Genomic DNA, 13,253 nt, shown 5'->3' with positions numbered 1-13,253 from the left:
GAAGTTATTTTAACCTAACTATATAAGTCACCTTTTAACTATTTTCCATATGAGAGTTTTTCACAATTGAAGAAAACGTAGTTTTTGTCAGAAAAAGAAAAACGTTTTCTTTCTTTGCCACCACTCCCTTTGTGTGAAAGAGAAAATTGCTTATGAAGCAATTTTCAAGAGAGGTTCGGCTAAGATTATGAAAAAGAAAAAAAGGGTAATTGTTGTCCTCTTTGCTAGCACAAAGTATAGTTAAAAACTCCTTCCTTTGTTGAAGGTTCAAGTGCAATCGTGTGTACTACCATTGGAGGTCAAGTACTTGATTGGCTAGGGTTTTTGCTCCTTGTGGTGTTCGCGAGATTGCTTTGAAAAGTGCCATCGTGATTACGAAATTACATGCAAGGTAATTTTCTAAATAATAATTTATTTTGTGCTTTTATGTGTTAAATATCACCAAGGTGATCCATGGGTAGAGGCATGTTTTGTTGTTTAGTTATAAAATTTTTAATTTTCTTTCTGCTACGTATTTTGAGCATGCTGTCCATAGCCAAACCCATCAGTTCTAAGTGCAAAAAATTATGATATAACCCCTTTTCATTACAAAAATTTTTAAAATCATCTCTTTCAAACTCACCTCCATGATCACTTCTAATACTAACAATGACAAGTCCTTTTTCATTGTGAACCTTCTTACAATGATTTGCAAATGCAAGTAATGCATCATTTTTATGAACAAGAAAGTAGACCCAAGTGTACCTGGAGTAGTCATCAACTATCACAAAACCATATATTTGCCTCCTCGACTAGTTATGTTTATTAGACCAAATAAATCAATATGCAGCAATTCAAGAGGTCTAGAGGTTGAAATAATCTTCTTGGTTTTGAAGGATGTTTTAACTTGTTTACCTAGTTGACAAGCATCACAAATCTGATCATTCTCAAATTTAAGTTCAAGTAATCCAATAACCAAATTTTTTTCTCATCAATTTTGAGATGGTATGCATGCTTGCATGTACAAGTCTTCTATGCCATAACCAGCTATCATTTCCATAATTCGCCATAAGACATGTTTCACAATTAAGCTCAAGATCTTTAAGAAATATAACATGCATATTTTGATTCTTTTTCCTATGAATGAAATTTTGTTGATACTAATGTCTATCACTTCACATTTATATGAATCAAAACATACCTTAAAGCCTTTATCACACAATTGACTGATACTTAATAAATTGTGTTTTAACCTTTAACAAGCAACACATGACTAATTTGAGCATGAGAATTCTTACCAATAGTTCCTATACCACAAATTCTACCTTTTGAATCATCTCTAAAAGATACAGTACCTCCATTTTTCTTGTCCAGCTAAGCAAACAACATTTCATTTCTAGTCAGATATTTTAAGCAACCACTGTCCATGTACCATGGTTGCTTCTCCTTCAGTTTAGCTCTTGAGCATATGTCTTCTCGGTTTGGCTCAACCTACAAGACAGATTTTCAGTTTTTCTTAACCAGTACCCATACCTAGATGGGTCCTTGAAGGTTAGCTGCTACATAGGATCCTTTTGGAACCCAAATCTTTTTAGTTTTCTGCATGCTTCTTCTTCTATAACAGTCATAAGATAGATCACCAAGTTTATCATAAACACAACATCTGGATGAGAAATTATCATAATTTTTCTTAAAGTATGTGTTTCTTCTTGATGTTTCTTTTTTCAAACTCTTAAAAGTAGTATTTTCATCAATTGTTTTTGTAAAGCTTCAATTCTATTATCCAATTCCAATTTCAGAACTTCAAAATCTATTTTTGAATGTTCTAATTCAGTTTGAAGAAAATTTCTTTGTTCAAAAACAAAGTTGAACTCATGTCTTATCTTTTCCAAATCATTTTCAAGAGATGTAGTCCTTCTTTTTAAAGCCTTATATTTTGATGCCAGCTTTTCAAATTCATCATAGAGGCATTCATATTCCTTTTCAATTTCGTCAATTGAAATATCACAAGGAACAGAAGATACCTCGGATTCATCATCTCTGGCCATCAAACATAAGTTTGCTCTTTCCTCCACTTTCTCTTCTTTAACATTTGAACTTGAAACATCATTATCAGACCAAGTTGCAGCCACCATAGCCTTCTTTGATTTTTTATTTTTCTTAGGTGTTTCCTTCTTCAGTAGAGGGCATTTTGATCTGAAGTTTCTAGGTTTCTTGCATTCATAACAAATGACATCTTCTTTCTTGTTGGATTCATTTTTACTTCTGTTTTTCCATGAAGAACTTTGTTCTCTTCTATAACCTTTCTTGGCCAGCCTCATATCTCTTTGTCCCATAAGTTTTCTGAATCTTCCTACTACCATTGCTAATTCTTCATCATCATCACATGACAGATTGTCAAATTCTTCTTCAAGATTGCTTGCTTTTAAGGCAATGTTTTTCTTTCTTTCTTTTGCTTTTCTTTTGTCTTCTTCTTCTTTAAGCTCCAGCTCATGAGTAAAAAGAGACCCGCATATTTCATCAAGAGTGATGGCATTCAAATCCTTAGCTTCTCTAATTGTGGTCACTTTTGGCTTTCAAGTTTTAGGTAAGCTTCTAAGAAGTCTTTTCACTAGTTCATGTTCCAGGATTGGCTTTCTTAGCTGCCTAAGTTTATTGGTAATGTTAGTAAACCTATTAAGCATACTAGTGATGTCTTCGCTAGGTTCCATTTTGAACATTTCATAGTTGTGGGTTAGAAGAGCTATTTTAGACTCATTGACTTGTAAAGTCCCTTCATGGATAATTTTAAGGTTGTTCCACACTTGTTTGGTAGTGGTTTAAACTCAGTAGGGGTCAAAGCACAACATAAAGTATTTATTGCCTTAAAGTTTGTATAAACCTTTTTGGTTTCAGCTTCAGTCCATTCAACCTTTGGTTTAGGAATCATTTCATTGGCCACTACATTTATGGTCGAGGGAATGAAGGGTCCATCAGTAATGACATCCCACATCTCATAATCTATTGTCCGGATATAGATTGACATCCTAGTACTCCAATAGAGGTAGTTAGAGCCATCAAACAAAGGTGGCTTATTTGTGGACTGTCCCTCAACAACTACAGATTTTTGAAGAGCCATTAGAATCCCCCTTAGAATTTTAAGCCTTGAGAAAGAGGGATAGACTCTGATACCATTTGTTGGTCCCAAATGAATGTGCTAGAGGGGGTGAATAGCACTTTTTGGCTCTCACTAAACTTGATTTCTAATTGGGGGTAAATTGAAGGCCAATTATGAGAAATTTGATGCAAGATAAAGGAATGATTTAAGAGAGAATGAAAATGAAAAATAAAACAAGGTAGACAATACACAAAGATTTATAGTGATTTGGTCAAAGACTTACATCCACTACCTTGATTATTCAATCAAGGATTTTTCAAACCAAATCACTATAAACGGTGGAATTCCCAAGCTCCCACCAAGTTTTTACAATGGCTTTTTATAAGCTCAGCCACAACCTTTAACAATGGTTTTTCTCGGGATCAACCAAAACTCAAAACTAACTTTTCCTAGGCTGAGTTAGAACTTATACACCCAATCAAGCTAACCCAAGCTTGATCAATCCACTAAGAGTGACTAGCACACTCTAAGTAATCAAGGAGAACAGAAATAAAGGAGTACCTATGATCACTAACCTGATCTAAATGGTACAAGATGAAGTGCTTAACTCTATTACAAGGATTGGAGTGAAGTGCAAAAAGTATGCAGAGAGTTTTTGCTATTTTTTAGCTCTTTTTTATCTTGGAAGCATCTAATCTTGTTCTTAGCCGTTGGGAGTGCCTTATATACTTGAAAAACAAACTTTGATGGACGTTTGACAGTTTCTAACCGTTGGGAAATAGTTTGGAGTCAGTTATAGTTGTTTATCTATCTTCTAGCATTCAAATTCAAATTTCCAAACAAAGAGCTCTTAGTTGACTAACACACTTCTTAGTCGATTAAGTCGTTTTTATCTTCTGATCCTAGTTTCTAGCAGTAAACTCTTAGTTGACTAACAATGCTTCTTAGTCGATTAAGTCGTCTCTGTCTCTGAACCAAGTTTCTGGCAGTAAGCTCTTAGTCGACTAACCATGTTTCTTGGTCAACTAAGTCTTCTTTATTTATGAACCGACCATCTTTATTTTTGAGTTTTAGTTAACTAACTCCCTTAGTTATCTGACTAAGAGGGTTCTGTTTTGTGGCTTAATTGTAACTCCTCATTCTTATGAGTTTTAACATTTGCTTCTGAGTGATTAATTTATTAATGGCATACATTTTTGTCCTACACACTCAAGTACTATAGTTAGACATAAATGAGTGAAAATGTTTTATTATCATCAAAAACTAATTGAGCCAACATTGATGTCTTTATGCTAGCACTAATAAGCTCATAAAATAGAGCTCCCAAAATTCAAGTCTACTCAACAGTAGCATAGTCCATTAACCAATATGAACTAGGCACAATACAGTTTAAGAGAGTGGTAAGATAGTTCCACCATCATATGTGAGTGTTAGATGTTAGACTTTTTGGAATAACACCCATGATAGTCATCTTATTCGGATTATATCATCTAAGATAATATTTTACCTTACTATCTTGATAAACGGAATTATCAAGATTATTAGATATTAATATTATCTGAAAAAATATTATTAGGATTGTCTTTATAAGAGTTATTAGTTTATCTTTAAAGGGTTATAAATAAGATTGGCTGTTCCACCAAATGTCACACCAACACTTCATTAAGAATATTCTAAAAATTACAAGAGTAGAAAACTCTCTACTCTTTAGAGAAAAACCACTCTCCCTCCATTGTTAGGGTAAGGTTCTTATACCTTGAAAAGTGTGATTGCCACTAAATTTCATAATAGTTTGGAAATTAATAAACTTGTAAGAAGTTCAAAAATCAAAATCTTGGAATCACTCTACATTAATCTTCAAAAAAGTAAAGTACAAGACTAGAAGTTTGACTAGAGTAAATAATTCCCCAATATTTTTAAATCCGCACGTTTTTCTTACAATTTTTCTTATAAAAATCAATTTAGCTATTAACCATAACATTATTATAAATTTAAATTTCAATTATATTTTTGGTCAAAGAACATGAATTATAATTACAACAAAAAAATTATAAATTTAAATCATATTGATTTTAAAGGGTAATAAAAAAAATCCTAATCTACTTTCGATATTGCATACATCAAACATAATATAAGAAAAATAATTCTTACTCACACACCAAACATAAAATAAGATGATATTATCTAATCCAATCCACTTCCTAATCTCATTTTCTTCTATCCTGCCCATAACTTTGCGTATTAAACGCACCCGTGAACTATAGTCCAGGCAGAAATCCACAAATTAAGAGCATTATCAACTAAGAAAAATAAAAAGGTAAACAGAAATCCAATTAATTAGTTCCACATAAGCAAGATAATCCAACAGAAAGTTTTGGAGCTTGACATGCTCCCACACAAATTAACTTAACGAGAAGTAGCCTAGCAAATGCACAAACAGACATTCTAGACTTCATGAAGATCCTTAATTATCAGGCAATGCTTCTTTCAAGCTTTGATTGTCACACTGCATAGGCACAAACCAGAAGGTTTTATATCAGAAGTCTGCCACTCTGAACCAGGGGCTGCATTCGGATCATACAAAAGGGTATGGTAACCAGGGTCTCCCTCCACCGAGAATAGTAAAAGTTTTCCATCCAATATCCCGAAACAAAACCCTATACTTGTGCTCCCAGTCAATGGAACAGGAACCATCTTCCATGAATTGTCCTCTGGATTGAATATTGCCAACTTCCGCTGGTTCTTCCACTCCATGCAGAAAAGCTTCCTCTCCAGCACAGCATGGGCAGTGACCATGACACAACCATTCTTCATCTCACCCCAAGTGTGCTTTTCAGGGTTGTACACATCCACAAACCTTGAGTTTCCAATGGTGAAGCTTGACCTTCCGCCCAAGACATAAAGTTTTCCATTCAACCCACATGCAAAACAACCCCAGCGTGGTCGGCGAAGACTTTCTATAAGAGTCCACTTATCTGTATCAGTGTCATAAACCTCTGCAGTAGAGAGGCTTTCACCATCATTCCCATAGCCTCCAACCACATAAACCATGCCATTTACCTCTGCACAAGCAAAATCATAGCGAGCAACATTCAAGTCTGCCAATTTGCTCCACCTGCAATAATGAAGACGTTAATACCAATGAGAATGAAAACTGTTGCAATTCTTTTGAACATCTTTGTTGAGTAGGGGGAGGAGGAAGTGGGAGGGTGTTTATCAGGCAGGTACTTCGAATAGTAACATGGAGTGGGGACAGCTAGTGTTGTCAGTCATGGTCAATTCAAATGAAGGAGATTTCCAAATAGGTATTGAATTTCCTCACCCCTAAAATACGTAACAATTCCCCTAACCAATTAGCAGTTGTCGATTACTAATCACAAGTAAAATTGAAGATTGTTCAAACTAGATAGGCTCAACTCTTTGAGATTCATTACTACCAATATAACAAGAGGGGTCATTTAAGAAACCTTCGATTCTGTTCAATTTGGTTCTAACCAATCATATAATATTATGTAATTCAGTATTGAAACAGTTTTAAATCATATCTTTTAATTTAATAACCTACTTTTTGGCTAAAAGAAATTATGATATTAAAAAGGAATAAACCTCCCAGCTGTACCCAAACTAGTTCAGTTTCTAAAGTTCCCAACCAGTCCTAGGGAGAATTTCAAGCCTGATACAAAAAAGGTGCAAACTGGAAACAAACCTGTTGAGGCAAGAATCATATTGGTAAACATCTGCTGAGGCAGAGACAGTCCCATTATTCACAGAATAGCCTGCCATGACAAGAAGCTTTCCATTAAGGACAGCTACCCCAAACCCAACTTTTGCAGGACCAGGCATTGGTGGAAGAAGCTGATGTTTCTGTCCCAAACAATCCAAAACCTCCCAGTGGCTTTCCTTTCCTTCAGAGTCCATAGTTAGAACATAAAGCCACTCTTCAAGCATTCCAGCTATTCTTCGCTCTGTGAAGAATTCTTTGCTTTGGATGAACGACCTCCACCTCTTGCATACACCACCCATGGCAGGGAAGCTGGAACGAGGAACAAGAGCAAGGCAATACTTGGCTACATCATCTGGAAGCCCAGGAAGCAGTGGGCTGTCTAATTCATCAGTGGCCTGAGAAGATGACTGAGGATTGCCTTTTGAATGAATCAGTATATCTTCTTTAACCGATGAGGAGAGACACCGATTGGGTTCTGTGAATCTCTTCTTTCCTCTCACAAAACCAGGCATTTTCTTGATGATACTTGTATTCGGTGCAAATATATCTTCCAAAGTTTGCATAAATATTTCTAAATGCTAGACAACTAATTAAAGAAACTCATGAAATCCATCACCTATAGGGATTTTACAACACCAAGGCATAAATGATGTTGCAGACCGGATCACTTGAGTTGTGAATGCTGAGGATATTCTATGCTTCATCCAGTCTGATTCATATTCCATGCCAGAGGCCCTGCTCTTCGAGTAATTACTTCCTGCTGCACTATGTAAAGTTCCTTGTACACCTCTGTAACTGCTCCTTTGCTGACACATCGCCCAAATATCTAAAGACAAGAGCGCCAAACCATAGCAAATTAGTATAAGGATAGGAAACAAGGAAAGAGTACTTTATCTATAGGTCAGAGTCAAAGACGTAAGAAATTTCATACTAGTGAAGGCCATAAAATTCAGAAAGTTTTAGCCCCCGGTAACTTCCATTTTGAAGGAGCCGGTAATCACCTGAACATATAAAGCAACCTGGAAAAGGTCAATTCAAATATTACTGAACCCAATTCGTATGGGATAAGAAGTTAAAACTAGCAGCAACCATGACAGCAATAGGAGCGATTTTCTACAAAATACACAACTTAATTTTGACTACACTTTTGCAGGTCGGCAGCAGGACCCACGTGCTGCTTGGAAACATCCAAATCCAATTACAAAAACAATATTAAGAATAAATAATATTTGGCGAAACACGCCCTCCTCTTATGATTCCGAACTTCAAGGTGTGGTCATTTGTGACCCCAGAAAAGAAAAACATTACTTTATTGTAGTAGTGGATAGACAAAATGGGAACAACAACTCAAAGGCCTTATTATATTCCCTGAGCTTCTAAAACCCAGATCAATTTCACCTACCCAACAGAATGTGAAACCAACCAAAACTAAAATGAAATATTATGTCTATTTATGTAAAATTACTTCCTTTTTTCCTCTTGAAAATTAAAATAAAATAAAATAACTATCACTAAAATGAGTTCCTAGGCTAAAATCATGGAGAGATCGGAGATCAGATCTAATTTCCTCAATCATGATGAGCATATCAGAAAACTTTAAGCAAAGGGCAGGGCAGCAAATTAGAGCAGTCAAAGACATGTGTAGATTCGTGGAAAACATGATAAAATATCGGACTGGAACAAAAGAAAAAATCAATCAAAACAATGAAATCCAGATTCCCTGAAAAAGAAAGGGCAGAAGAAACAGCAAAGAGCAGGGTGTTCTTCTGTAAGCTCCTGAGAACTAAAACAGCTTGGAGCAAAGAATGTTAAGACACATTAGATCTGACCATGAACACTAAAACACCCATAAGACCAAATGCAAAAAACAAAAAAAAAAATAAACAGACAGAGACAGAGACATAGACAAATCCAAGTTCATGTCTGTATAAAGCAATTAGTTACCTAAACTAGTACGAGTAAGAAGAAGCAAAATCATGTCCGTAACGCACCTAAAAAACCAACATTTAGGAAGGACGAAAACAAACCAACGACACATGCATACACCCATGTAAAAGCTTATCTTAATCTGACTATGAAAGTAGATAGATCTCATACCAAAGTTTAGGAAAAGAAAAGAAAAGATAAGAGAAATAAAGATAATGTAAAGAAAGGGTTACCTGAAAAATGGGAGATAATGTTGGATGTTGGGTTTTTGTTATAAGATAAGCAGAGATGGGGATGGATGTGTTGGTTTGATGCAAATGAGCGTGGAATGAGGGAATGAATATATAGGCATAAAAGCAGCAGCGAAGATAGAACTGACAGGGCGCGACCACGTCAGTGTGCGATTTCAACCCACTATTCTATCCTCCAGTTAACGCAATTATTATTAGGAGCACGTTAATCGTTTGAACTATTTGTTGAAAGGATCTCACCTCTGTACGATTTTTTAGTTTTGTTCTCAAAGCTATATCTTAAGAGAAGAGGTGTTTGTATTCAACTCATTTAATTAAAAATAAATATACTTATTAGTGGAATAAATACAGGGATTTAGCCATTCAAGTAAGATTAAAGGCAAGGAGGCTTTGGCCATTTTAGTCATACCATTTTCAATGATATCCAATTACTTGGAAATTAAATTTATACTAATAATTTTTTACAATCATTTTAAATGAGGCCACAACAATAAAGCATTCTTTCTTTTTCTTTTTTTGTTAAATACCTACTTGAGTGAGAAAGATTTAAACTCATAAACATTTAACACGGCAATTTTAGGTAAATAAAAGCAATTATATTCATAATTACTTAACTAAATCAATAATATATAAATAATAAAATAAATAAGTATTATTTGGATCAAATTGTTATGTGTAAATACATTAATATTATTATTAATTTTTGAAAGTAACTATTATTTTGATATAAAACATTTTTATTGATTTGATTATTTTTGAAAATGTCAAATATAATATAGAATTATATCAAATTTAAATTAACATTTTCACCGGTCATTTTTTCTTGTTATCGTATCGTATCTCACAATCGTTGTTATTTTTACTAAATACATATTTTTTTTCACTACTAATTTCAATCTCACCAATTTATCAAACGGAGCCTTAAGGAAAATGAGATGAGTGTGATGTTGAAAAGTAAAGGTCATCTTGCCATTATGTTTGTTATTCCCGTGGCTGGCACTGGCGGTTGCTGATTTTCTGGTTTCCACTACACAATTTGTTCTGCGATGACCAAATTATCCTTGACGCGTTTACATTCTTACAAGTTTGTTGCTGCGAAAGAGGTCAAGTTGGTACTGCTTAATTTCAACCTGCGTGTTCAAATCTCCCACTACTAATCAACGTTCATTCAATTACAATTGACTTAGCAGTTCAAGATGGGCGTGCAATAATGTTTGTTTGTGATTAATAGAGTCAATCCATGTGCAAGGTCTCCGAATTATTTTGCTAGCTGAGACATTTTTCCTGACCAAAATGATTCTGATGTATTTGTCAAAAGTTTTAATAGGTTGCTCTGTCTGGACTGTTTGCAGTTGAAAACATAGAAATTTGCAATCATGAAAACAAGGTTCCATTGGGTTCAGTAACTCTAAATGTGTGCGGTGGTGACGCTTGCTTAATCATAGGATGTTAGTTAAATGTATTGTTAATCATTGTTTGGATATTCTTTATTTTTTATAGTAAATTTTTTTAACTGTATTTTTAGAAAATAATAAAAAAATTAATAATAAAATCATTATATCTACCGCGGACGCGGCTCTTATTTATTGGTCAATTTAAAATGTTATGGACTACTTGAAGTTATTGGGGCTGTATTATATTAATTAATATCCTGTATATCTTAATTTCCTTTCTAGTAGAATCCCTAGCTGATGATTTTATGAATATTGGAGTTTTGATAATGGAAAAATGATTTTCAAGGTTTCTATTTTGGCTGTAGGTAGTGTTCACCACATACCATATTTGTGGTAGCATCCTAAGATAGAAACAATGGCTTAATTTCCTACATGCCATAGACTTTTCTAGTATCTCCACCCTCGTGAGGTTAAGGATTGATCCCGAGACTTGGGATCCATGTTGAATTAATTTCTTTGGCACCGAGCTTGGGATGTGCACGTTCGTGGTCGCCCCAGTCGACGACAAATTCCACGACGACATCAATTGGATAGTTCGTTTAAGTGTGTGGTATGTGGTTATGGCATACCCAACGTCATTTCTGTTAAGATCGATGGGTGGGCTTGTTTTGGGACCAGATAAGATTTGTTTATTCGACGTGTGCCCGGAGGATGGTTTGGTTTTTGGATTCAATGGGTGGAGTCGGGTCGAAGTTGATGACAACGGCGATTGGTAGGGATGGTAATGGAATTTTATAATTACGTGTTATGACTGAATTAAATAATACTACGATATTTTATAATTAGGTTTAAGTAATAAAATTATTTTCTGTCAAAGTTTGTGTAGAGTTCAAATAATGATCATAAAAAACTTGTTTTTGAACATGATTATAAATAATAATTTTTAATATTAAATTTAAATTTTATGTATTACTAGGTGAGAATCCGTGCGTTATAGTGGTTTATTAATTTTTTGGGATATTTTTAAATAATAAATATGAATAAGTAAAATTTGTTAGAGAATATATTTAAATATATAAAAATTGTTGCTTGCACTTTGTTTCAGATTTATAATTCTTTTAGGGGATTATTGAAGATCATAGATAAAGTTTTTCATAGTTAAGTTAGATTATATATTGATTAGTTTGATTTAAATTATTTTACTATAATTTTATATAATTTTAAAAATAATTGTTTTTTATTTTTTCTTTTATTTTTATAAAAAATTTGATGAAAAAAGCTCATTTGATGAAAATTCGTATAAGTATAGTAATGGTTTCATTTGTATACACTACAATATTTTGAGGATAACTTGAACCACAAAAGTTCAATTGATGTGATTCTTAATCCATTAGAAAGCTAAGAGGAAGGGCTTCAACTTTGATGTATATCATTTCACCCAGTCAGATAAAAAGATGGTCAAAATCCTTGTCAAAGTGGAAGTACTGCGCTAGGAGAGCAAAAATCAAAATAGAGAATCAGAGCCGCAACGCTAAAGAAGGATATAGCATGGGTAACAATCTAGAGAAGTGAAAGCCACGGCTCTGAAAAATGAAAGTTGTGGCGCTCGAAGAAAATCTTGATTTTTCTGAACTTACAATTTTTAAAAGTTAAGGCTTTTTAATTGGCTATAAATACGTCTTTTTGGACAAAAACTTAAGAGAGGATGGCAAGAAACTATTTTGAAGAAAAGAAGCCAAAAACAAAACAAGAAAGTAAGAGAATTTGAGAGAAAATCAAGATCAAAAGTTTCAATCATTAGTTTCTTTTCCTATCTTTGTGTTTCTTTTTTTTTTAAACTTGGATTAATGGTTAATTTTCTTTGGATAATGTTTTATTTAGATATTATGAACTAGTTTGCTTTTTTAGGATTGTGGTGGATTTTCACATGTAATCTGAATATTAGTTTCTCTTTTATTTACTATGAATGGGTATAGTTTTGCTTATTCAAATTTACTCTTAATACTTTTGATTGTCTAGCCAATAATTAACTGATTTGTGAATCTAATTGAGACTCAACAAAGAGATTTTAGATCCAACAAAGATTTGAATAGTGTATGTTCATGTCATTAAGGTGATTTGATTCGCGATTCGAGTAGACATACGCCAATTTTCATACATAGTCAAATTAAAGCACTATCTTAATTAACCTTATTTAATTGATTGCTATAGACATATAGTGACCCAATTAAGTTAGACATTTGTGCAAAGTATCTCAATAGAGGCTTATACATAGTTTTGGATTCTAGGTTCGTAAAACCAACCATGAAGGTAAATAATAAAAGAAGTTGGTGTCAGATAAAGTGTTGAATGAACCCATAATCTCAGGTTTTAATCTATTGCCTTTCTCAAGTGAATTTTTAGTTTCTATTAATTAATTTAGTGTTTCCTTTAATTTTGTTTTAATTAATTTTCTAAAACATTAAGTTACTTGAATAAGATTAGTTTATCATAAATTTAATACTTAGTGAAGATTTAAGAACAAATCTTTGTAGGATACAATTCTGGACTTATTGTTTATATTACTTGTTCGATATATATACTTGCGTGTGCAAAATCGATAACAACCTCAAAATTAATCACACATACTCTAAGCACATCCTCAAGTGTCTTTATCATCCTCTTGGACTACCCATCCGTCTAAGGGTGGAGGGTTGCACTGAAGGTCAATCTTGTACCCAAGGCTTCCTGGAACTTCTTCTATAACCTAATTGTAAATTGTGCACCTCTGTCAAACACTATGGTCACAGGACCTCATGCAATCTCATTACCTTATTTATATATATATGTGCATACTGTGCAGCTCCAAATGTAGTCTTAACTAGTAAGAAGTGGGCTAACTT

The 13,253-nt window shown here is 33.8% G+C and overlaps 1 protein-coding gene across 2 annotated transcripts; it reads right to left on the bottom strand.

Annotated features, from left to right (window-relative positions):
* On the bottom strand, positions 5,242–9,062 carry LOC18609045 (F-box/kelch-repeat protein At1g67480). Of its 2 annotated transcripts, none has more exons than XM_007044012.2 (4): positions 8,960–9,062; positions 7,732–7,801; positions 6,783–7,626; positions 5,242–6,191 (listed from the first exon to the last, which is right to left on the bottom strand). In XM_007044012.2, the coding sequence occupies exons 3-4, from the start codon at positions 7,361–7,363 to the stop codon at positions 5,564–5,566; spliced, it is 1,209 nt and encodes a 402-aa protein (XP_007044074.1). In that variant the 5' UTR covers positions 7,364–7,626; positions 7,732–7,801; positions 8,960–9,062; the 3' UTR covers positions 5,242–5,563. The 2 variants fall into 2 exon arrangements, with proteins under 2 accessions (XP_007044074.1, XP_017971658.1); XM_018116169.1 differs by having other exon boundaries at positions 7,732–7,819; positions 8,960–9,049.

Source organism: Theobroma cacao, chromosome 2 (assembly GCF_000208745.1).
Source record: "Theobroma cacao cultivar B97-61/B2 chromosome 2, Criollo_cocoa_genome_V2, whole genome shotgun sequence".
NCBI classification, from domain to species: Eukaryota; Viridiplantae; Streptophyta; class Magnoliopsida; order Malvales; family Malvaceae; genus Theobroma; species Theobroma cacao.
This window is presented reverse-complemented; position numbering and strand designations above follow the sequence as displayed.